General features: G+C 41.8%; 1 protein-coding gene across 50 annotated transcripts in view; it reads right to left on the bottom strand.

The window, feature by feature from the left end:
* The window catches only part of trdn (triadin), a 462,709-nt gene that overhangs the window by 103,814 nt on the left and 332,932 nt on the right, over positions 1 to 25,963 (bottom strand). For 48 of the 50 annotated variants that reach the window (XM_087980725.1, XM_087980732.1, XM_087980853.1 and 45 more), the window contains 6 exons: positions 24,897 to 24,941; positions 22,273 to 22,293; positions 20,988 to 21,044; positions 19,841 to 19,885; positions 18,663 to 18,707; positions 13,339 to 13,359 (listed from right to left, as the gene is read on the bottom strand). In XM_087980725.1, the coding sequence (XP_087836851.1) occupies positions 13,339 to 13,359; positions 18,663 to 18,707; positions 19,841 to 19,885; positions 20,988 to 21,044; positions 22,273 to 22,293; positions 24,897 to 24,941 (234 nt within the window). The remainder of the gene's footprint in view (positions 1 to 13,338; positions 13,360 to 18,662; positions 18,708 to 19,840; positions 19,886 to 20,987; positions 21,045 to 22,272; positions 22,294 to 24,896; positions 24,942 to 25,963) is intronic. The other 2 variants (XM_087980702.1, XM_087980818.1) reach the window with 1 other exon arrangement.

Genomic DNA, 25,963 nt, shown 5'->3' with positions numbered 1-25,963 from the left:
AAAGAAACCATAATGGGAGTTATGTACAGATCTCCTAACAGTGGTCAGGACTAGGGGTGCAAGATGTACCAGGAAATAGATAGGGCATGTCAGAAAGATAAGTTCACGGTGATCATGGGGGACTTCAATATGCAAATGGACTGGGTGAATTATGTTACCACTGGATCCAAAGAAAGGGAATTCATGGAATGCTTACAGGATGTCTTTTTGGAACAGCTTGTGATGGAGCCCACAAAGGAGCAGGTTATTCTGGACTTAGTGTTATGTAATGAGCCAGACTTTATAAAAGACCTTAAAGTCAGGGAACACTTAGGAGGCAGTGATCATAATATGGTAGAGTTTACTGTGCAGTTCAAAACAGAAAAGGCAAAATCGGATGTAATGGTGTGACAGTTAAATAAAGGTAATTACAGGGGCATGAGAGAGAGAGAAACTGACAAAAATCGACTGGAAGCAGAACCTAGTGGGGAAGACAGTTGAGCAACAATGGCAGGAGTTTCTGGGTGTAATTGAGGACACAGTACAAAGGTACATCCCAAATAAAATAAAGATTACTGGGGGGGCGGTGTTGGGATTTAGACAACCATGGCTGATGAAGGAACTCAGGAAATGTATCACTGAAAAAGAGAGAGCCTATTAAATGGCCAACAGCACTGGGAAATCAGAAGATTGGGAAGACTACATAAACAAACAGAGGATAACAAAGAGAGAAATAAGGAAGAAGAGGACCAAATATGAAGGTAAACTAGCCAGAAATATTAGAAATGATAGTAAAAATTACTTTCAATACATAAGAAACAAACGAAAGGCAAAAGTAGAGATTGAGCAGCTCCAAATTGATGCAGGAAGGCTAGTGCTGGGAGATAAGGAAATAGCTGAAGAACTTAATAAATACTTTGTGTCAGTCTTCACTGTGGAAGACATGAGTAATATCCCAACAATTAAGGAGAGTCAAGGGGCAGAGTTGAGGATGGTGGACATTATGAAGGAAAACGTACTTGATAAGCTAAAAGGTCTAAAAACTAGGGAAGTGGCTGAAGAAATAGCGGAGGCGTTGGTTTAAATCTTTCAAAATTCACTGGAGTCAGGGAAAGTCCCAGATGATTGGAAAATCGCTGTTGTAACCCCCTTGTTCAAGAAAGGATCAAGATAAAAGATGGAAAATTATAGGCTGATTAGCCTAACCTTGGTTGTAGGCAAAATTCTAGAATCCATCGTTAAGGATGAGATTTCTAAATTCTTGAAAGCGCAGAGTCAAATTAAAACAAGTCAGCATGGATTTAGTAAGGGCAGATCATGACTGACAAACCTGTTTGAATTCTTTGAAGAAGTAACAAGTAGGTTAGACTAGGGAAACCCAGTGGATGTTATCTACCTAGACTTCCAAAAGGCCTTTGATGAGGTGCCTCATGGAAGGCTGCTGAGTAAGGTGAGGGTCCGTGGTATTCGAGGTGAGCTACTGGCATGGATTGAGGATTGGCTGTCTGACAAAAGGCAGAGAGTTGGGATAAAAGGTTCTTTTTCGGAATGGCAGCTGGTGACAAGTGGTGTCCCACAGGGTTCAGTGTTGGGGCCCCAGCTGTTCCCTTTTTATATGAATGATGTGGATGAAGAGACTGGGGGCATTCTGGTGAAGTTCTCCAATGATACGAAGTTAAGTGGACAGGCAGGTGGTTCTGAGGAGGTGGGAGGCTGCAGAAAGATTTAGACAGTTTAAGACAATGGTCCAAGAAATGGCTGATGAAATTCAATGTGAGCAAATGCGAGGTCTTGCACTTTGGAAAAAAAGAACATAGGCATGGATTATTTTTCTAAACGGTGAGAAAATTCATAAAGCCAAAGTACAAAGGGATCTGGGAGTGCCAGTACAGGATTCTCTAAAGGTTGAGTTGCAGGTTGAGTACATGGTTAAGAAAGCAAATATAATGTTGTCACTTATTTCAAGAGGGTTGGAATGTAAAAGCAGTGATGTGCTACTGAGACTTTATAAAGCTCTGGTTAGCCCCATTTAGAATACTGTGTCCAGTTTTGGGCCCCTGTGGTGAAAGGGTTAAAATTGTGTCCCAATACATGTGTGAATCTAACCGAAAATGGAAGGTGTCGCTTGGTCCCGTGTGAATCTTGTTATACACCTTCCCGTGTGAATAACCAGAATGGAATGTGTTTTTTAGCCTTGCTCTGCTCTAACCGAAAATGGAAGGTGTCGCTTAGTCCCGTGTGAATCTTGTTATACACCTTCCCGTGTGAATCTTCTTATCTGTATGTAACCAGAATGGAATGTGTTTTTTAGCCTTGCTCTGCTGTTCACATGAATGTTTATATCTGGAAAAGAGTATATCAGCTGGAGAAGTCTCCAGTTCGGTAGAGTCTGCTCCGGGGTTACGTTTAACCGCCGAGCGTGGGTTGTTGGCAACCGCTCTACGAGAACTGACGGCTCCCAGTTCCGGTAACATGTAGAGTGAGTATAAGCCAGACCCGGGAGTCTGCTCCGGGGTTACGTTTAACCGCCGAGCGTGGGTTGTTGGCAACCGCTCTACGAGAACTGACGGCTCCCAGTTCCGGTAACATGTAGAGTGAGTATAAGCCAGACCCGTTGTAAGTATGAGACCTGGTTGTGGCGACGCTGCGGGGAATAAAATGCTCATATTCTAGCAGACTCGCCTCTTGGTCGTTTGTTCTGTGTCAGACTACTCTCCTACGAACCTGACCTTGAGAATTTTTTAAAACATTTTGGCGTAGCCGGCAGGATCAATCGCAATTGAGGAAAGATTTTGATACAGAACAATGTTTTGCAAAAAGGCTAAGAAACCAGAGGAACAAACTGTGGAGGTCCCGACCGTCCCGGGATGGCATGGGCCGTGGCATGGCGTGGCAGTTTGTTTGAGAAATGGTGGGGGGCGACCGGAGGACTGGGAGGCCGAGGGCGTAGGAACCCCAGGGTCGCTGCTGTCCACCCTTGAGAGGATCCCAGTCCTGCCGAAGAACCCATTGCCTGGGGTACAGCGGAGGATGTGGGCCTGTGCGGCGGCTTGTAGACAACAGTCAGACAAGCGCCAAAAAGCTGAAGCAGAATTAGCCCTCCTGAAACATGAGCAGGGACTCAGTTCGGGAGATGCCTCTATGTTGAGGCAGGAAATTATGAAGTTAAAAGCTGAATTGACAGCATTAACTGAACTAGCAGGACGAACTATTATGTATCTGTCTGCTAAGAAACGGAAAGAGAAAAGGAAGGTCCCTCGAACCCCGGACCCGGTACAAGTACGGGCGTTTGTAGCCCAGTTAAATAACGGGGATCGGTGGGATATCGATCATTGGGATGGGAACATTTGGGGAGATTTAGATGATCAGTACGAAGAGGACCCACCCGTACTCCAAGCTAAACCAGTGGTTAGGAGAAAGCAGGTTCAGAGACGTCTCCCAGTGCAACGGGAGGTAATGTTAGATGAGAAAGGAAACCCTATACGGAATGAACAAGGGGAGGCAATTATGCATGAATTACCGCGGGCTCAGCCTCCCGCAGAATTCTCTGAATTAACGGAAGACTTCACTACCGATGAGGTGCTGTTTATCACCCAGAAAACCCGACGTAATCCTGGGGAGCCGTTAGAGCTATGGCTAATTCGGCTCCTCGAGGAAGGGGGGCAACAAGTGCAGGTAGACTATCAGGATGCTCCCAAGTTTGGTGGATTAGCAAAGGATGCTGCCATAGACCTGGGGTACCGCAACCAAGCCAAGGATATGGTAATAGATCGCAGTATGGGGACCCTATTTGGGATGTATGCCAGGGCAGTGGCCGAACAGTATCCCTTCCCGTCCGATTGGCCCCCCTTGGAAGGAACTTGGACAACGATTAAGGAAGGGGTTCAGAGGCTAACCCGTTTGTGTGTGCGGGATGCCCTGTTGCTGGGAGTGCTGGCCGAGGTAGATAACACAAATGTTAGTAGACAGACTAGAGACCACCTAGTGAAGACTGCCCCCCCCCATTATAAACCACTGTTATTAACCATAATGTTGAGTGGACGGGGAGAAACCCTAGGAGATGCCCGTAGTATGATGAGGGAGATGGGTGGTTTGGGGGATTGGGGACCCACAACCCGTGCTTCTCAGGGGGGCACGGAGGGGCGTCGCCCTGAGGCTCGGGCAGGGGGAAAAGTAAACCCTAATCAAGGAAGTAACCAAGGCCCCTCACGGCGTGCTTTGTGGCAAGCTTTGATACGGGCGCAGGTCCCAGCATCGGAGATTGATGGCCTACCTACACCGGAATTAAAAGACTTATGCAGACGAAAGGGACTGAAGGTGTCCCGGGTAGAGACGGAGTCCCGACCCACTATGGAAGACCTAGTGGAATTACTAACACAAAAATGTCAGACACGGGGTCCGGTTGTTAATGAGCCTCGAAGGGGTAGAACTTCCACTTCCCAGCGGTGGGAATCCTCGGAGGACGAGGAGGAGGAGGAGGTACGGCCTCCCCTCCGAGAGTGTTATAAAGTGGATAGGCGTGGCCGGAAACCTAGTAAGAAAGGCAAGAACAAAGAAGGGCGAGGCAAACGTCTTTACCCAGTGCTGTCTGGGGAAGATGAATGGGAGGAACAATAGGAATCGGGCCAAGCCCCAAGGGTTTGCCCACGAACGAGCCAATGGTCAGCAGACGACATTCGACCTCATGTATCATTGACTATCTATTGGCGCAAATCCGTCCAAACCGTTATGGCTCTAGTGGACACAGGGGCGGAGGCCACCTTAATCTATGGGACGCCCCATAAGTTTAAAGGAACCCCAGTCACGCTGGTTGGGCTGGGAGGTAATCTGATTGAAGGAAAAACAGTACAATTGCCCCTAAAGATAGGTACAATGCCCATTAAAACTTATTCAATTATCATTACACCGGTTAGAGAATGGATCCTGGGAATGGACATTCTGGCCGGTTTAACACTTCACCTCCAACAAGGGAAGTTTGAATTTGGAATCACGAAAATGGCTTTGCGCTGTAGGACGGTGTTAGTGGGAAAGGTTAAAATGGACCCCTTCCCCATCCCGATCGCCGATCGCGTAATAAGTCTTAGACAGTATAGGATTCCCGGCGGACATAAAGAAATATCCGCCACAATTAAGGATTATTTGGAAGCGGGAGTGCTTAGGACATGCACCACGGCGTGGAATAACCCCTTATGGCCCGTACATAAAGCCGATGGGTCATGGCGGATGACGGTAGATTATCGGCAACTAAACCGTCACACTCCGGCCTTGACGGCAGCGGTCCCGGATGCCGTCACTATTATAGGACGAATCCAACATCATCCAGGGGTGTGGTACGGAGTAATTGATTTGGCTAATGCCTTCTTCACAATTCCTATTCCCGAAGATAGGCAGGAACAGTTCGCATTCACTTGGGAGGGTAGACAATTCACGTTCACACGACTGCCCCAAGGATATCTGCATAGCCCTACTATCTGCCACCGGATAGTTGCAGAACACTTGGCTGCCTTTAAAGTGCCTGACGAAGTGATGATCTCGCACTATATTGACGATATGATGATACAGGGGACAAGTCAGAAGCAGGTTCAGGAATTGCTGGACCAACTGGTTCAACATATGCGAGGATATGGGTGGGAGATCAACCCAGCCAAAATCCAGGGTCCCTCACAAACGGTAAAATTCTTAGGAATCGTGTGGAACAAGGGGGAAAGGGAAATCACTGCGAAAGCTAAAAATAAGATTCAGGTCTTTGCCGTCCCTCACACCCAGAAGGACGTGCAGCAATTTATTGGGTTATTCGGATTCTGGAGACAGCATATTCCCCATTTAGGACAAATTTTAAAACCTTTGTATCGAGTTACGAGGAAAAAGGCAGCGTTCGAATGGACGGAGGTCCATCAAACTGCATTTGAAATGGCCAAGCAAGCGATACAGCAAGCTGTATCCTTGGGAAAGATACAGTCAGGACCTGTAGAACTGCAAGTCTCAGCACAGGGGGATTATGCCAATTGGAGCTTATGGCAAAAACAGGAAAGGACCCGTAAGCCACTGGGATTTTGGTCCCGAAAATTACCCCCGGCAGGGGAACGGTATACCCCCTTTGAGAAACAGTTATTAGCATGCTACTGGGGCTTGGTGGAAACCGAAGCCCTGACCATTGGACATGAAGTGATCATGAGAACAGCTATCCCTATTCTTCCGTGGGTACTTAGTGACCCCACTACCCACCGAATAGGAACTGCCCAAGAGAGCAGCATCATTAAATGGAAATGGTATGTGTCGGAGAGAGTGCGGACTGGACAGAAAGGAGTGTCAGTCCTACATGAGCAAGTGGCGGAGGCCCCTGAGGAAGGGGAAAAGCGGTTTGAGGTGATTGAATACAAGGAATCACCCGTTAAGATGGGAAAACGGTATGATGAACTGACCCCGGATGAACAAGCCACGGCTTGGTTCGTAGATGGGTCAGCCCAATGGAAAGCGGGACAGCGTAGATGGAAAGCTGCCGCCTTTAACCCAAAACAAGGCACTACCCTAGAAGAATTAGGGGAGGGAAAAAGTAGTCAGTGGGCAGAATTAAAGGCAGTGCATATGGTAGTCATGCAAGCAGGGGTCATGGGAGTTTGTTTGTTCTCTGACTCGTGGTCAGTGGTTAACGGCATGACACAATGGATGCCAACTTGGCAGGCCAATCAGTGGATGATCCAGAATAGGGAAGTGTGGGGTAAACAGTTATGGGAAGATATATGGGAGAAAGCTCAATACCTGGTCATATACATCACCCACGTAGATGCCCATACCTCTCGAAATGATGTGGAAGCTCTACATAACCGATATGTGGATGGTATCGTCCGAACCATGATGGTGCAAAGGGGCACCTCAGTGGACCTAGCTAGATGGGCACACCTTAAGGCTGGGCACTGGGGAGTGCAAGGAACCTTGCACTGGGCTCGAGACCGAGGAATAGATCTTATGGTAGATGATGTTAAGACTGCAGTAAACCAGTGTGAGCAGTGTCAACATCAGCGGCAGGGAGTGCCCCAACACATGATGGGACATATCCATCGGGGGGATGGTCCGGGACAGAGCTGGCAAATGGACTTTGTGGGTCCCTTACCCTCCTCACAAGGATGTAACCACATATGTACAGCTGTGGACACTATGTCTGGGGTTTTGGTAGCCCATCCCTGTCGTCACAACAATCAACAGGCTACCTTGCGATGTTTAGATTTGATTGAACAATTTTATGGATTGCCCATACAGGTCCAGAGTGACAATGGCTCCCATTTCACAGGAAGGACGGTAAAGCAGTGGTGTCACGATAACCACGTGGAATGGGTTTATCATGTACCCTATCACCCACAAGCTGCGGGACTTATAGAACGAATGAATGGGCTTCTGAAGTCCTCACTACGAAAAGCAGGAGGTTGCAATGACTTAACGGGTTGGAGGAAGCAACTAATTCGGGTGGTGAAACAAATTAATAACCGCCCATTAGGAAATGGGGTAACACCCTTGAATAGGATGATACGAGTATGTGATACCCCAAAGACTCAGCCTATTAAAATGTGGAAGTTCGCTGAGGAAGCTGATATTCCCGTAAGGGCCACGCCGGCTTCGGCTGGACTGGACCTACGAGCACTAACTGCCCAGACTTTGATCCAACAGAAACCTACGGTGATTAAGACCGGGTTAGGATTGATTTGTCCCCCTGGAACCTATGGGCATATCCTCCCGCGGTCGGGACTGTCACTAAAGGGGATTGATGTGATGGCAGGCGTAATTGACGCAGACTACCAAGGGGAGTTGGGGGTGATCCTGGTCAACATCACCGCTGAACCTTACGTGATACAGAAGGGGGACAGAATAGCGCAATTGGTCATTAAGCCATGTAACCTTACAACGGTGGAAGAGATGGGAGCTCCCGTTACGGTTACTGAGCGTGGGACGGGGGGATTTGGGTCTACTGACACTAAGGGGGCCAAGGTATGGGTGCGCCAGACGACCGGCCCCCCCAGGCCGGCCGAAATCATAGCACAGGGGAAGGACAGTCTGGTCACCATTATGTACCCCGTGGACCCGACCTGGGCAAACGTCCCGGCGAACCAGTGCTACTTACGTGAGACCTAAATAATGTTGTAATTGCTATGCACCCGCAGGCTGACCCTCCGCCTTGAACATGGGGTGGTCATGGGGATTGCGACTCCTATTGGCGATGTTCGCGATCGGATGGCCACTCCAGGGCATCGGTATCACGGCCTGGACGCTGGTACCGGTCGCCCGCCATGAGGTGCGGTGGGAGGCCAGTAGCCAGCGACGGACGCAGGACGATTTTACATGTGAACCCGGTCAGCAGTGCGTTGTTCTGACTCTCACCAGCGACTGTCAATTGTACACGTGTGCACAGTGCTACATGCGCCGGGATGGGGAAAAATATGACATATCGTTCATACCGCCTAATTGCACCCTGGTGGTAAATGCCCAAGTCAAGACGTGTTTGTGGGACCGACGCACCCAGACATGCGGGACAACGGGGACTCATTGGAGCGTCACAGCTCGGGGGGAAGATCTGTGGCTGCGCAATGCCACCGATATTCGGAATCGTCATCGATTCATGTGGTTAATAATGGTACTGCCCTCGACGAACGCCCCGTCTGAGGCGTTATTAAACCCCACGCGGGGCAGGCCAGCCACGGGGGGCGTGCGGTCGCATCGAACACAGTTGGCCCCTATTATGTCAACTTGTCAACAGATGGCCCGGGCGGTACTGCGCACTGATGTTCATTGGCGGGTACAGTTGCCCCTCATACCCGAGTGTCATACCAAGAGGCGGCGACGAGCGTGGTACGACACCCTGCTGGGAGGCGCAGGAACTGTTATGGGTATCTCGAATGCCATTGACTCTGAGGTAACCCGTACTAAATTATCTAACACGGGACAGGCCACCTCACAAGGACTACATACTATTGGAAGGTGGATGCCATCCGTAATGATGACTCAAGGAGAGACAGCTGAAATAATGATACGATCTCTGCAATGGGAACTGGATGTCTGGGGCGCCACTCAGGAACTGTTTGAGAACATTACGGCTCAGTTAAATTGGACTGCCTGTCATATTCAAATGTTGCATGCTCAAATACAGAAAGAACGCTTTTTGCGTGTGGTAACATCCCCCAATGTACAGGCGTGGAGGGGACTATGGAATGTATCTGAGAAATTGTGGATGATAACCCATCCAGAGCGAACATGGTGTAACGCAACTATGTGTAACGGATACTTTGTTACCATGAATGTAACCCACACTGTTACGGTCTGTCGATATTATGTATTACCAGTGATTACATCTTCTGGATATTATTTTCTGAAGACAAGGGGACAGTGGTTTAGCCCAGATACCAATATTACCTATGATCTGTCCGCTTGTGAACAGACTGATCAGGGGAAAACTTGCCTACTGATGGACAGGTATCGGGACCCTTGCTTGACTAAGGGAACGGCCCTGTGCGAATGGACTGTTGAGACTCCAAGGGACATGATGTGGCAGATTGGGCCACACACGCTCTGTGTGGCTACCAATAATCCACATCCTATGCTTCCCTCAGCACCGTTCTCGGGATGCCTCTCAAATGTCTATCAGTGGCACTGGCAGAATCACACCTATTTGTTGACCACTTATAGCAGTGCTCGCCACTTTACCAAGGTGCAGTGGAAAGTGCTGAGGAATCCCTGGAACATTTCCCTGGATCGGTTTAAGCGAGCATTGGACCGATCCGAGGAGCTTAAGCAGATATTACGAAAGCATCAAACCAATGTCACCAAGGTTACGGTGTCTACCTTTATACATGGACAGGAGGTAGTACATGCTGCCCGTGTAGTGGACGTGGAGTCAGCTCATCATTGGTGGGACATATTGAGTGGTATGTCCTCCACTGCGGGGACATTCCTGTTCCCACCCTTGTCGATCCTGGTAGCGGTCCTGGTGATTTTAACATGCTGTAATGTCCTGACTTGCTTGTATATTTGGCGTGTACGTAGGCGCTTGTTAGAAAGAATACATATGGGCATAATGTAACACATGTATTGGGTCAAGCAGTGGAATGTGGTGTAAAATTATGTCCCAATACATGTGTGAATCATTATGCAACACATGTATTGGGCCAAGCAGTGGAATGTGGTGAAAGGGTTAAAATTGTGTCCCAATACATGTGTGAATCTAACCGAAAATGGAAGGTGTCGCTTGGTCCCGTGTGAATCTTGTTATACACCTTCCCGTGTGAATAACCAGAATGGAATGTGTTTTTTAGCCTTGCTCTGCTCTAACCGAAAATGGAAGGTGTCGCTTAGTCCCGTGTGAATCTTGTTATACACCTTCCCGTGTGAATCTTCTTATCTGTATGTAACCAGAATGGAATGTGTTTTTTAGCCTTGCTCTGCTGTTCACATGAATGTTTATATCTGGAAAAGAGTATATCAGCTGGAGAAGTCTCCAATTCGGTAGAGTCTGCTCCGGGGTTACGTTTAACCGCCGAGCGTGGGTTGTTGGCAACCGCTCTACGAGAACTGACGGCTCCCAGTTTTGGTAACATGTAGAGTGAGTATAAGCCAGACCCGTTCTGGCGACGCTGCGGGGAATAAAATGCCCATATTCTAGCAGACTCGCCTCTTGGTCGTTTGTTCTGTGTCAGACTACTCTCCTACGAACCTGACCTTGAGAATTTTTTAAAACAGCCCCCCACCTTAGGAAGGACATACTGACACTGGAGCGTGTCCAGCAGAGATTCACACAGATGATCCCTGGAATGGTAGGCCTAACATACGATGAACGGCTGAGGATCCTGGGATTGTATTCATTAGAGTTCAGAAAGTTGAGGGGAGTTCTAATAGAAACTTACAAGATCATGCATGGCTTAGAAAGGGTGGACACTGGGAAATTGTTTCCATCGGGCAGGGATACTAGGACTCGTGGGCATAGCCTTAGAATTAGAGGAGGTCAATTTAAAACGGAAATAAGGAGACATTTCTTTAGCCAGAGAGTGGTGGGCCTGTGGAATTCACTGCCACGGAGCGCAGTGGAGGCTGGGACGTTAAATGTCTTCAAGGCCAAGATTGATAAATTCTTAATCTCGCAAGGAATTAATGGATATGGGAAGAGTGCAGGTAAGTGGTGTTGAAATGTCCATCAGCCATGATTGAATGGCGGAGTGGGCTAGATGGGCCGAATGGCCTTACTTCCACTTGTATTTCTTATGGTCTTATGGACTCTGTGTCCTATTGTGCTTCTGTTATCCACAATCCCCTTGCCTTTTGGTCTGGGACAGCGTTCCCATCTGTTCAACTTGCTTCTCCTCCATCTTTTTTTCACAATATAGAAACCATAATTTTCAATCATTGCAGTTCAAAACAATAGCCAAGTCTTTAAGTAAACTCTGTTTCTCTCTCCACAGACACTGCCAGATCTGCTGAGTTTCTCCAACATTTTCTACTTTAATGTCAGATTTCTAATATCCACATAACTTTGTTTTATTTTTGGCTTTTATCTGTTTGAGATTTGAAGAGATATCAGTGAGGGTGATGCTGTTGATGGGATAAAATTGGACCTTAACGGCATTTAATTAAATGTCTCTCAATGTGGATGTGGACAATCAACTAGCTCTTGAACTAAAAAGAGTAGCAGCAACTTCAAACCAGAATGGATTGAGTTAGAGGAAACAAAAAGCAATGGTTAATTAATGTTTTTTCAGTCTGGAGGAGGGTATGTAATTGAGTTCCTTCGAGGACACTGTTAAGACTCATGTTCTTGTTGATATATATCAATGGTCTAGACATGGTGTACAAACCATCATTTCAAAACTTCCATACGATTCAAAGTGTGGGTGTATTGTGAACCTAGGGAGGAGAAGTATGAAGTGATCAGCTTTGATAAGAACTTGAAACAACATCATAAACTAAAGGGCACAACTTTAAATGGGTGCAGAAACAAAGGGATTTAAGCATACATCTGCTTAAATCATTAAAAGTGGCAAGACAGCTATGGAGAGTGGTTAATAAAGTATGTAATGTCCTAAACTTTACTAATAGAAGCATAGAAGATAAAAGTGAGTAAGTTATCTTAAACTTGTATAAAATACCCGTTAGTGGTTAACTGAGTATTACATCCAGCTCTGGGTGTTGCACCTCAGGAAAAATGCAAACCATTAGACAGAGTGCAGACAACAACAAATGGTTCCAGAGGTCAGTTTTAAAGATAGATTAGAGAAGTCTGGACTGTTTTCCATGGATGAGAGAAAGTAAAGAGGAGATTTTAAAGATGCATTTGAAATCCTAAAGGACCTGGACAGAGCAAAGAGAGAGAAACTGTTCCACTGATGGAAAGATTGAAAACAAAAGTGCACACATTTAAAGTAATTGGGAAAAGAAGCAATGGTGAGATAAAGAGAAGTTTTTTCATTTCACAACTTCTTATGATCTGGAAGGCACTCCCAGTGTATGGTGGAGGCTAGTTCAATGCTGGCACTCTGAGGGAATTGGATTATTACCTGAGCAGGAACCATAGGATCCCTACAGTGTGGAAGCAGGCCATTAGGCTCATCAAGTCCACACCAACCCTCTGAAAATCCCGCACCAACCTTCTGAAAATCCCACCTAGACCCACCCCATCCCGATAACCCAGCATTTCCCCTAGCCAATCCACATAGTCTACATTACCCTGGTAATTATGGGCAATTTAGCACGGCCATGCCACCTAACGTACACATCTTTGAACAGTGAGGAACCTGAGTACCCAGAGGAAACCCATGCAGACACTGGGAGAATTGTGGAGTTTGCACAGCCACCTGAAAGTTGAATCAAAACCAAGTTCCTGGTACTGTAAGGCAGCAGTGCTAGCCATTGAGCCACTGTAAGAATGTGCAAGGCTAATAGGGGAAGCCGGCAACATGACATTAGATTACTTACTGCTACAGGGAGACAGCACAGACAAGATGGGCTGAAGTGCCTCCTTTTGCACTGGTGTACTGTCATTTTCCACTAACTTTGCATAAATGTTAAAATAATAGGAGAAAACTTAGGAAGAAATAAACAAAATTATCAGAACTTTCAAACAGCTGTAAACACAAAATCCATGCACACATTTGCCTTGATACTAGCAGCTTAGGCTATCTTTGCTATAATGAGGCTAAGACACAATTTGATTCAAATCAAACAAAACAGTAAAGTTATCAGACTATTTAAACAGACATAAATGGAAAATTCATGCAATGCTTTACTTTGTAGATGCCAAACCATTTCAAAGAACAGCTTTATAAAGAATGAAAGCTCAAATCTCAAAAACAGAGCCAGAATAAAATTCTCATGAAAATCACTCACTTGTTACTTTTTGCTTTTCAGCTGTTTAAGAAAAAAAGTAAAAATATTAGATAACAACACAGGCTTTATTGAGGAAAATGTTCCTTAGTCCTGATGGAACATTCATTTTGCAAAAATGATCAGCAACATCAATCAATTTGCCCCTCCTTTGATGGTTAAAGGTTGGCTGTAATGCTGAAGAGATGCATGATATCATGTCGTCACTGCATACTTGTGAGAATGCCTATCAAGAGTACACATTCATTGATAAACTTGGTGGTTAAAATGTTGTATTTCATGTTCAGAATAGTTCTGCTCCTAAAATCCAGTTCAGCATCTTGCATTGTTTATTTCATGCTTTCAGAATCCCAATCATTAAGACACTAATTTTTAAAAGTTCCACATTTTGATTTCTAAAATTCATATGGAGTATGTTGTTGAAGTAATTAGATATAAAAGTCAGTGACCAAAGTGGAAATGTCTCATTACTCCCCACTACATGGGTAAAGTCAGGCTTACTACAGCAGTACGTGACTCTTCTCTTCAATTCTACTAGTACATGTAATACAATTAACGTGTGGCATCTGTAAGTTACTGATAGATTGAATGATAATGTCTAACATAATCTGGAAACTTACAAATACAGGGCAGTGAAATCACTTTTTTCCTATCATTAAGTTGATCTTTCATTAGAGAGACACAACTGGTGTTGAGTTTAACCAGAAGGCCACGACATATCAGGCAAGGGGACAGTGCAGGAATTGGCATTATTCTATATTACAAACTAGCTGTCCAGTCACCGGAGCTAATTTCAGAACAAATCAAATATGACACACATCATAAGATGTTGCAGTTGGTAAATTTTATTAACTCAAACTGACTACTGCAGATGTTCACCTATCACCTTTCCCTTCACAATATTGTATCACAGAATTTTAGTATTCATGGGAGTCTTCTCCAACTATTGGTGGTTTGGCCAAGTTCTTTCAACAAAACCCAGCAAAGAAATCATGGACAAAGAAATGAAGCTTTCATGAAGGTTCCAGCGGTCTCCTGGTATATGAACATAGAACAGTACTACACAGGAACAGGGACTTTAGCCCATTCTGTCTGCGCCAATCATGATGCTGTTCTTATCTAATCCCCATCTGCCTGTACAGGGTCCATATCCCTCTATTCTCTGCCTGTTCATGTGTCTAATATACCTGGTCAGAACCTAATAATACCTCCATAGAAATTATGCCAATTTTGATTCTGCCAATTCTTCACTAGTTTTGGATGTAGGTTTCCTCACTGAGCTGCAAGGTTCATTTCCAGATGTTTCATTACCCTACTAGGTAACATCTTCAGTGGGCCTCAGGCAAAGCATTGCTGAAAATTCCTGCTTTCTATTTATATGTTTGGGTTTCTTTGGGTTGGTGATGACATTCCCTGTGGTGATGTTATTTCCTGTGGTGAAGTCACTTCCTGTTCCTTTTCTCAGGGGTTGGTAGCTGGGGTCTAACTCAATGTGTTTGTTGATAGAGCCCTGTTTGGGATGCGATGTTTCTAGGAATTCTTGTGCGTGTCTTTGTTTGGCTTATCCTAGGATGGATGTGTTGTCCCAGTTGAAGTGGTGTGTCCTCCCATATGGGAGGATACTAGTGAGAGAGGGCCATGTCTTTTTGTGGCTAGTTGGTGTTCATGTATTCTGGTGGCTAGTTTTCTGCCTGTTTGTCCAATGTAGTGTTTGTTACAGTCCTTTCACGGTATTTTGTAAATGGCATTAGTTTTGCTCGTTGTCTGTATAGGGTCTTTCATGTTCATTATCTGCTGTTTTTGTGTGTTGGTGGATTTGTGACCTACCATGATGCGAAAGGGTCTGAGTAGTCTGGCAGTCATTTCCGAGATGTCTTTGATGTAGGAGAGAGTGGCTAGGGTTTCTGGATGTGTTTTGCCTGCTTGTTTGGGTTTCTTGTTGAGAAATCAGGGGACTGTGTTCATTGGGTACCCATACTTTTTGAATATACGATATACGTGATTTTCCTCTGCTCTGCATAGTTCCACTGTGCTGCAATGTGTGTTGGCTCATTGAAATAATCTTCTGATGCAGCTTCGTTTGTGGGTGTTGGGATGATTGTTTCTGTAGTTCGATATTTGGTCCGCATGTGTTGTTTTCCTGTAGACGCTGGTTTGAAGTTCCCCATTGGCTGTTATTCTACTGTGACATCTAGAAATGGCAGTTTGTTGTTGTTTTCCTCCTCTTTAGTGATTTTTATGCCAGTAAGGGTATTATTGATGGTCTTGAAGATTTCATCTAATTTGCTTCGTTTAGTGATGACAAAGGTGCCATCCACGTAGCGGACCCAAAGTTTAGGTTGGATGGTTTGCAGAGCTGTTTGTTCAAGTCTCTGCATTGCTGCCTCTGCTAAGAACCCTGATATCGGAGATCCCATGAGTGTTCCGTTGGTTTGTCTGTAGGTTTTGTCGTTGAAGGTGACGTGTGTGGTAAGGCATAGGTCCATTAGCTTGATGATACTGTCCTTGTTGATTAAGTTAGTGGTGTTTAATGTATGTGTCTTTAGGTCTTCTAATAGTGTAGTCAGTGTTTCCTTGGCCAGGTTAATGTTGATTAATGTAAAAAGGGATATTACATCAAAGAAGATTTTATCCTCATCTATCTTAGTGTATATGATGGTCTTCGTGAATTCTTCTATATTTACGGATATCAACACTTACCAACAGGTGGCAATAGACCCGACCCCATAACTACAGAACCGAATCACAGCCCTACTCAAAAAACTTCAGAAATCTGGAGAAATAAATAAGACCGACTTCCAAAAAATGAAACCAGATGGATCCAACACACTACCCTTCTATGGATTACCCAAACTTCACAAATCAGGAGCCCCCCTCAGACCCATTATCTCATTACCTGGAACACCAACTTACAGATTGGCGAAGGAGGTATACCAAACAGTAAAACACTTAGTAGAAGACTCACACCACTCCATCCACTCCACCCAAAAATTCCTGAACAATCAATGGGCAACTTCAAACCAGCATCTACAGGAAAACAACACACATGGACCAAATATTGAACTACAGAAGCAATCATCCCAACACCCACAAATGTAGCAGCACAGTGGAACTAAGCAGAGCAGAGGAAAATCACTTACACCATGTATTCAAAACGTATGGGTACCCAATGAACACAGTCCGCCCATTTCTCAACAACAAACCCAAACAAGTAGACAAAACACGTCCAGAAACCCTAGCCACTCTCTCCTACATCAAAGACATCTCGGAAATGACTGCCAGACTACTCAGACCCCTTGGCATCATGGTAGTCCACAAACCCACCAACACACAAAAACAGCAGATAATGAACTTGAAAGACCCTATACAGACAACGAGCAAAACTAATGCCATTTACAAAATACCGTGCAAGGACTGTAACAGACACAACATTGGACAAACAGGTAGAAAACTAGCCAACAGAATACATGAACACCAACTAGCCTCAAAAAGACACGGCCCTTTCTCACTAGTATCCTCACATATGGATGAGGAAGGACACCACTTCGACTGGGAAAACACATCCATCCTAGGACAAGCCAAACAAAGACATGCACAAGAATTCCTAGAAACATGGCATTCCAACAGGAAATCTATCAGCAAACACATTGAGTTAGACCCCATATACCAACACCTGAGAAAAGGAACAGGAAGTGACTTCACCACAGAAAATAATATCACCACAGGAAATGACATCACCAACCCAAACATATAATTAGAAAGCAGGAATTTTCAGCAATGCTTTACCTGAGGCCCACTGAAGATGTTACCTAGTAGGGTAATGAAACGTCTGGAAATGAACCTTTCAGCTCAGTGAGCAAACCTACATCCAAAACCTCAGCCTGAGCTAGAAATCTTCTCAAAACTCTTCACTGGTGTTCAAAGATACACTCCCCACTTTTGAACATAATTACAATATTTGCTTCCGCTATTGTATTGGACACAATGAAAATGATCTGAATCTATAAGTTAACCATCAATCATCATGTCCATGTACCAATGACCGAAAATTCAAAACCACCCATCTTGAAAGCTTAGCAGTTATATTTAATCTAAAGGCTCCCAATTATTGGACCTCAGAGGTCAACCATCTTGCAGGAGAAGACCAATGCAGCTAAAGGCAGGAAGTACAGGTCACTGCTGGTGGAGAAGTAATCAATGGCCTGAGGGTTAGGATTAAGGAGAATAGAAAGCATAAAAGGTGAAAATCCAGGCCTAGATGTCAACAATCTTGGAACTGGGTGAGAATGCAGTGTTGGAATGGAATGCAGTGTTGAAAGGGTGCCTTTATAGTTACTAAGCCACCATTTTCCTGACAGCAATCTGATGTTTCCCTACCTCAATGTCAAATATCTCCTGGGTGAGTGGTGCCTTTTGTTTGACCATAATATGAATGCATTTTCCATAAATCATAAAAACCTAGTATCCAAGCTCAGTGGAAAAAAGGAAGGCAAATGGTATGAGGGCTTTATTTCAAAGGGAAATGGAGTATAAAGAAGAGCTTATTAAAAAAACATAAGATTTTTCCAGGCTTGATAGAGTAGATGCTGAAAAGTGATTTCTCCTTGTTGGAGAGCCAAGAATCAGAGGACATAATCTCAGAGTAATCTCAGACTGGCCACTCACTTCCTATCGATCAGGTGGAATACCTTGTCTCAGGGTTTGTGAATATGTTGTTGTTTTATTACAGAGGGCTGCTGAGGTTGGGTCATTAAGTGTACTTAAGGCAGAGACAGAAATAATTTTAATCAATTGAGGAATCAAGGGGTGATAAAGAAACAGCAGCAAAGTGGAATTGAGGATGTGCATATTAGCCATGATCTCATTGAACAGCTCAGAGAATGGTTGGCCTACTTACACTCCTACATTTTATGATATTAAACCCTCTATGGTTTCTGGTCAGTATCCTCCTTCAACATAGAAGGCTGCGCTGCACCTCAAAAATTGGCAAAACTTGACCCAATTCCTTAGCAAATGTGTTGTAAGATAAGTTTGCTGAATTTTAATTTGAACATCACTTTATGACATTAACTGGGTTTCACCATGGTTTATTACGACAAAATTGTGAATCGATTATTATAAGGTATTTGCTTTATTTAGGTTAAACTTAATTTTCACTCTATTCATAAAAGGATATGTAAACTGATGTGTGAATGTACAGACATGATAAACCATGCTCCCACTTCAGAGACTCACTCACAATTTCATGCCTTGGACATTGGAAGAAAAGAGAACTTAAGAGGTTAGAAACAGACATAAAGCTCTCACAGCTTGAATGTTTGTGTTACCTTCCTTTGTAGGTTTTTCTTTCACTTGCTTCACAGTTTTGGCTTCTAAATTGTGATAAACAACAGAATTAGGTTTGATATTAATCATATTTTAATTACCCATGAATAATAACTAGAAATTAGTCTTATAGGATGAATATTCAATGCATTTCATGTATACATGCAATATTTAATATGACACAAAAAATAAGCAGGTGTATCCGCAAAAAAAAGCTGTTATCCCAACTCATTTACTGCTACTTTAGTGGACAGCAACATCTTAAGGTGTTAGAGAATCCAGGGTGAGAATATGATTAATGTAAGCCAAGTGCTGACATTGACTATTTCAATGTCTCACTGAAATGAATAAGCTCATCACCTGACCACTGTCAGTTTCTGCTCCTATTTACAAATCTCTGTGGCCATTCACCTGTTTTAAAAGGAGGTGAGAAGAGATGGCAAAGTTGTTACTACACATATTTAATAATCTGTTGTAAAAAGTGTAATGGAAAAAAGATGGGTGAAGAGCAAATGGAATCCCAGTATTTAAGAAGGGGAATAGAACAAGTTCGGAGAAAAATTGACTCTTTAGTTTTATATCAATGATAGGAAAAAAGTGGATCATTGAGTTTACTTCAGGCCGAGATAGAATGATTTTTAATCGATGGAGGAATCAAGGGGTGATAGAGAAATGGTAGGAAAGTGGAGCTAAGCATTAGCAAATTAGCCATGATCTCATTAGATGGTTCAGAGGATGATTGGCCTAGTTGTACACCTGCATCTCATGAGCGTAAACCCTCTATGGTTTTTGTTCAACATGCTCCTACAACATAGAATGGTGCTTTGCAAAAATTGGCATAACTTGATCCAAGGCCTTAACAAACGTGTCGTGAGATACGTTTGCTGAATTTTAATTTGAACATTGCTTTGTGACATTACCTGGGTTTCACCATATGGTTTATTATGACAAAACTGTGAATCGATTATTATAAGGCATTTTCTGTAAGTAGCTTAAACTTAATATTCATTCAACTTATTAAAGGATAGGTAAACTGGTGCGTAGATTTAGAGACACGATCAACCATGCCCCCACTTCAGAAGAATAACTCATAATTTCATGCCTTGAACATTGGAAGAAAGGAGAACTAAGAGGTTAGAAACATGCATAAAGCTCTCTAATAGCTTGAATGTTTGTGTACCTTCCTTTGGAGGCTTTTGTTTCACTTTCTGCACAGTTTCGGCCTCTAAATTGTGGTAAAGAATAGAATTAGGTTCAATAGTAATCATAAATTAATTTAACCATGAATAGTAATCAAATATTAGTCTAAGATGAATGTTGAATACATTTCATGTATACATGCAATAATTAATATGGTACGAAAATGAGGCATTGGTTTCCCAAAAAAAGGCTGTTATCCCGACTCGTTTACTGCGACTTTTATAGACAGCTACATCTTATGGTGTTGGAGAATCCAGGGGTGAGAATATGATTCATGTAAACCAAGTACTGACATTAACTATTTCAATGTCTCATTGAGATGAATATGCTCATCCCCTGACCACTATCAGCTTTTGCTCTTATCTACAAACTACTGTGGCCATCCACCTATTTTAAAAGAAGCTGAAAAGAGATGACAGAACTTGGAGTCAATTTTGAGTTTATTGACTGTTTTAATTGTACTATGTTGGATTATAGTCATAGGGAGACTGACCTGATTTGGTTGCGTGTCTCCATGTCATACCAATATAAGAGAATTGGCTTTCTTTAACCACCTTACTTTCCACAATTTTGTAATCATCACTATCATCTAATCCAGAATTGATTATTATAATAAATATTCATAAACACATTTTAAGATGTTGTCAACTGTCTTTTAATTCCTTAAGGATTTAAAGAAACAGATAATATTCTCGATTTTCTAAGTTATTATTCGATTTGCTGGAACTCGTTAACTCTGACAAATTGTTTTTCTCCGTTAAGGAGGAAAGTTCACTGCAACATAGAAGGTTGTGCAACACCTAAAATATTGGTATAACCTGACCCAATCCCATAACAAATGTGTTGTGAGATAAGCTTGATGAATTTTAATCTGCTCATCATCTTATGATGTTAGTTGTGTTTTGCCATATGGTATATTATGACAAAATTGTGAATTGATTTTTACAAGGTATTTGCTTTAACTAGTTTAAACTTAATTTTCATTCCATTTATAGGAGGACATGTCAGCTGGTGTGTAAATTGAGAGTCATGAGAAACCAATCATTTCAGAGACTAACTCACAGTTTCACACCTTGAACATTGGAAGAAAGGAGATCGATAAGGTCTCACATGCATAAAGCTCTCACTTTTTGTGTTACCTTCCTTTGTAGGTTTTTGTTTCGTTTTCTTCACAGCTTTGGCATCTAAAATGTGGTGAACAATTTAATTAGGTTTGATAGTAATCATAATTGTCCATGACCAATAATCAAATTTAGTCTTATAAGATGAATATTCAATGCATTCCATATATACATGCAATCATTTATATGGCACAAAAAGTGAGCAACTGTTTCCCAAAAAGTGCTGTTATCCCCAGTCATTTACATCTTGAGGTTTTGGAGAATCCAGGGGTGAGAATATGATTAATGTAAGCCAAGTACTGACATTAACTATTTCAATGTCTCATTGAGATGAATATGCTCATCCCCTGACCACTATCAGCTTCTGCTCTTATCGACAAATGAGTGTGGCCATCCACCCATTTTAAAAGGAGCTGAAAAGAGATGACAGAGCTGCTACTAAACATATTTAATAATCTGTTATAAAAGATGTATTGGAAAGAAGACTGATGGAGACCAAGTGTAATTCCTATATTTAAGAAGGGGAACAGAACAAGTCCAGACAAAAATTGACTATTTAGTTCACATTGATGATAGGAAAAAACATGGATCCATTTGAAATTGTTGAACAGACTCCACAGAAAAATCCCTGTAAAAAGATATATTCAGGGGACTGAGACCGAATTTTTGTCATTAAGTTAAGAGCCAAAAATAGAACTGGCCCAAAGAATGTACAGTTTTGAGGAGAACTTAATTAATAAAATTTTCATATTACATTGATATAGGTGAGAATCACTGAGAAGTGGTGTGACTGTTAATTGTTTCCACCATGAAATAGAATGCACTGAAAATGAGAGGTATGAGCTGAGAAGCGGAACTTAATTTCTTTGAGGCTTGACAATACCAGAATGCATTTACACAAAGCACAGAATATAACTTCATAAGGAAAATTGTCAGAGATGTAAAGGTATTGAATCTAGTTCAGAGATTAATGATGAGAAGAATAAGGGTACTTTTTAAATGCCCAAACTAAAGAACTATTTAACACTAATGTATACTAATTGTTTATTTAGCACAATGTCATTGATAATATATAAACACACACGGTGCACAAAGTTGAACTACAAATGTTATAAATTTGATTTAAATCCAAACACTGAGAAAAGTATCAGAAGATTGAGTGAATTAGAAACACAGAATATGAAATACACAGAAAAAACTACTTTGCATCTAAAAGATCTAATCATTTAACTCAACAGCCAGGAAAACAATAGTAACATTATTGGATAAAGTCTCTAGAGAGGTCACTTACCTGTTGCTTTTGGCTGTACTGCTGTGTAAGAAGAAAAAATAAGAAATTGAGATAATAGGCTGGATTTAATGCAGCCTATCATGGGCAGAAATAAAATAGCCAGCCTAATAGACAGTTACAAAAGAGCCTCTTCAGTTTCACAGTGGCTACAAAACATTCCTCAATTACGTCTAAGAGAGGAGAGGCCTGATGCAGGATTCAAACATAAACTTGTAAACAACTTTAAACGCAGGATTAAAAAAAACTTTCAGACAGAGACAGCCAACCACGCTCCAGATACACTCAAAAGAAAGATCTCTTTTTACCCTCAGATTTCAAGAGAATTAGCAAGCAACAAAGAAAATTTAATGATGTTTACAAAGTGTCAAGAACCTTGGTTGAAGCAATGTTTCATTTAAAATGAACAGTACAATCATAACTTTATGTAGGATCTCTTCTTGAACTACTCTTTAAGAAGGGTTGAAACAAAGACACATCTACCTACTCAAGTTATATTAGGACTTTGCATAACTATCTTTAAGTAAACATGTGGCCAAATCTTCGGGAAACATTGAAAATATACTTCCATGTAATTAGTTACCATATGGTGTTAGAAGCCTCACTGATTTTTCATTTTTTTTGTTATTATTTTTATCATCTTTGGTTTGGAACTATGAACTGTGAGCTGAAGATGATCTTTGGATTGTGAGCAACAGCTTGATTTTAAAAAGAAACAGACCAAACAAACTGATATTTGTATTCGGGGCCAAGCCTGAAAGTTAATGGCAAGTTAAGTCTTGTTAAAAATACTCTATTGACAATCTGACTCCAGAGGCGCATTATATTCAAGCTGATGGCAGATGTTATTTGTTAATTGGGACTCAGTGGGGAGATGGTCAGTCTGCAGGGAGAGGCCAGAGTTTGAACTAGATTTTGAACTGCATTTGTGGTAGAACAACTGTGTTGGCGAAAACTACAGCATGGTGATTTGCTTGCTCCCTAGTTCTCCTCTCATTATCAAGTTATTAATAATTTAGAGAATAACATCTAAGTTTATAAGAATTAAAAGAATATTCCTTGGAGCCTACTGGAAGCTACCTGCATTCATTGGTGTTGTCAGAAACGAAGCAAGATGTAACCTCATATAAAGGTGATGTTATAGGTCGTGGAATCTGCTTAAGTGAACTTGCCAGTTACATCTCATTTATTTATTTTTCTTTTGATTTATCCCCTAACTGTGTCTGTTTTTCTGTCTGTCTTTGTGTAAGAGTTGGAGCTAAAATAAAGTGGATTAGATTTAAGTGTAAGACATTAATTAAATTATTTTGCAGTTTAACTTTGCTTTGCTAAAGCTGCTATGTTATTCATAAAATGCTAAATCTTTTGAATTGTAAACTTCATGTCTGGTAAGAGTTATTCTCAAGATTTGGTATTAATTATTCAAAACATCTTATTAGGAACCATTGGTATCAGTTTTGTGGTCACTGTGTATTTTAACTGTACTGTGTTGTGAAAACAGGGATAGGGAGATTCATTTGATTTGGTTGGATGTCTCTGTATCACATCAATATAGCAGAATTGGGTTTCTTTAATCATTTTACATTCTATGATTTTGTAATCATCAGCATTATGTAATCTAGCACTGATTCTTATAGTAATTATTCACAATACTTAAATAAGAGTTGACAACATTTTATTAATTCCTTTAGGATTTTAAAGAAACAAATAATATTCTAGAATTTTAAAGTTTCAATTCTATGTGCTGGGAGTGAGTGGATAAAGAATTGAGGTGGAAAAAGCACAGCAGGTCAAGCAGCATAAAGGAGAAGTAAAGTTGACGTTTCAGGTCAGAATCTTTCATCAGCCCTTCTCCTCTGATGTTGCTTGACCTGTTGTGCTTTTTCCAGCTTAACTCTTTATTTACTCTGACTTTCCAGCATCTGCAGTTAACACTATCTCCAAACGTACTGGTACTGGTTAACTAAGTCACGTGGATTTTCTGGAAAAGAAACTAAACCTGAAGGAGAAGGAAATTGCATTGTAGGATGAAGTCAATCGTTAGCAATGTTGACAAAGTTAATTTAATAATGTGAAATTTCTCCTTGCTGCAGTTTTAGACAAATAATTAGTTCAATGCTATAGGTTTACCCGAGGGGTATTAGTAAAGATAGTAGAACCATGAACACATTTCCAGCCAAAAGGTGTTACCTGTTTTACATTATCAATCATTGACAAATCGATGCTGTGCTTATTATCTTAAACCCTCTGTGGTTTCTGGTCAACATCCTCCAACAACATAGAAGGCTAAACAGCTCCTGATAAATTGGCATAACTTGACCCAATCCCTTATCAAATGTGTTGTGAGATAAGCTTGTTGAATTCTAATTTGAACATCACTTTATGAGATTAATTGGGTTTCACCATATGGTTTATTACGACAAAATTGTGAATTGATTTTTGTCATATTTGCTTAAACTAGATTAAACCTAATTTTCATTTTATTATAAGAGGATGTGTAAGCTGTTGTGTAAATCTAGGGTCATGATAAACTATCCATTTCAGAGACTCACTTCACAGTTTCATGCCTTGGATATTGGAAGAAAGGAGAACTAAAAGGTTAGAAACAGCTTGAGTGTTTGTGTTACCTTCCTTTGTAGGTTTTTCTTTCACTTGCTTCACAGTTTTGGCCTCTATATTGTGGTAAATAATAGAATTAAGGTTTGATAGTAATCATAATTGAATTGCACATAAATAATAACCAATAATTAGTCTTATAAGATGAATGTTGAATGCATTTCATGTATACATGCAATAATTAATATGCCACAAAAAATGAGGCAGTTGTTTCCCAAAAAAAGGTTGTTATTCCCACTTATTTATTCTACTTTCTGTGGACAGCAATATCTGAAGGTGTTGGAGAATCCAGGTAAGAAAATGATTAATGTAACCCAAGTACTGACATTGGCTATGTCAACATTTTATTGAGATGAATATGCTCATCACCTGACCACTGTCACTTTTTGCTCCCATCTGTAAACTACTGTGGCCATTCACCTATTTTAAAAGAGATGACAGTTGTTACTACACATATTTAATAATCTGTTATAAAAGGTGTATTGGAAGAAAGACTTATGGAGAACAAAGGTAATTCCTATGTTGAAGTATGTGGGGCAGAACAAGCCCAGTAAATCAATGATATAAAAGAATTGAACAGATTCTGTTAAAACTTACCTTTTAAAAAATCATTCAGAGATTCGGGGGCTGAGACTAAATATTTGCCATGATCAGTGTTATACAGAGAGCCAAAAATGGAACTGCCCCAAAGAACATACAATTTTGAGGAGAACCTAATTATTAGAATTATCAGATTATAAGATACTATTGAGAGCCACTGAGAAGTCCTGTGACCGACAATTGCTTCCATCATGAAATTGAATGCACTGAAAATGTGAGGTATGGGCTGACAAGCAGAACTTAATTTCCTTCAGGCTTGATAAAACTATCACACATATACATAAGGCACAGTGTATGAGTTAATAAGGAACAATTGTAACATATTGAGTCTAGTTAGGCAATTAATGATGAAAAGAAATAGATTGGCTTTTTCTAAATACACACAAAAAAGGAACTATTTAACACTAATATATACTACTAGTTTGTTTAGCAAAATGCCACTGATAATACATAAATGAACAAGCTGCACAGAGTTGAA

This window comes from Chiloscyllium plagiosum, unplaced genomic scaffold (assembly GCF_037043375.1).
Source record: "Chiloscyllium plagiosum isolate Xiang-an unplaced genomic scaffold, Cpla_swu_hap1 HiC_scaffold_3, whole genome shotgun sequence".
Lineage (NCBI taxonomy): Eukaryota > Metazoa > Chordata > Chondrichthyes > Orectolobiformes > Hemiscylliidae > Chiloscyllium > Chiloscyllium plagiosum.
This window is presented reverse-complemented; position numbering and strand designations above follow the sequence as displayed.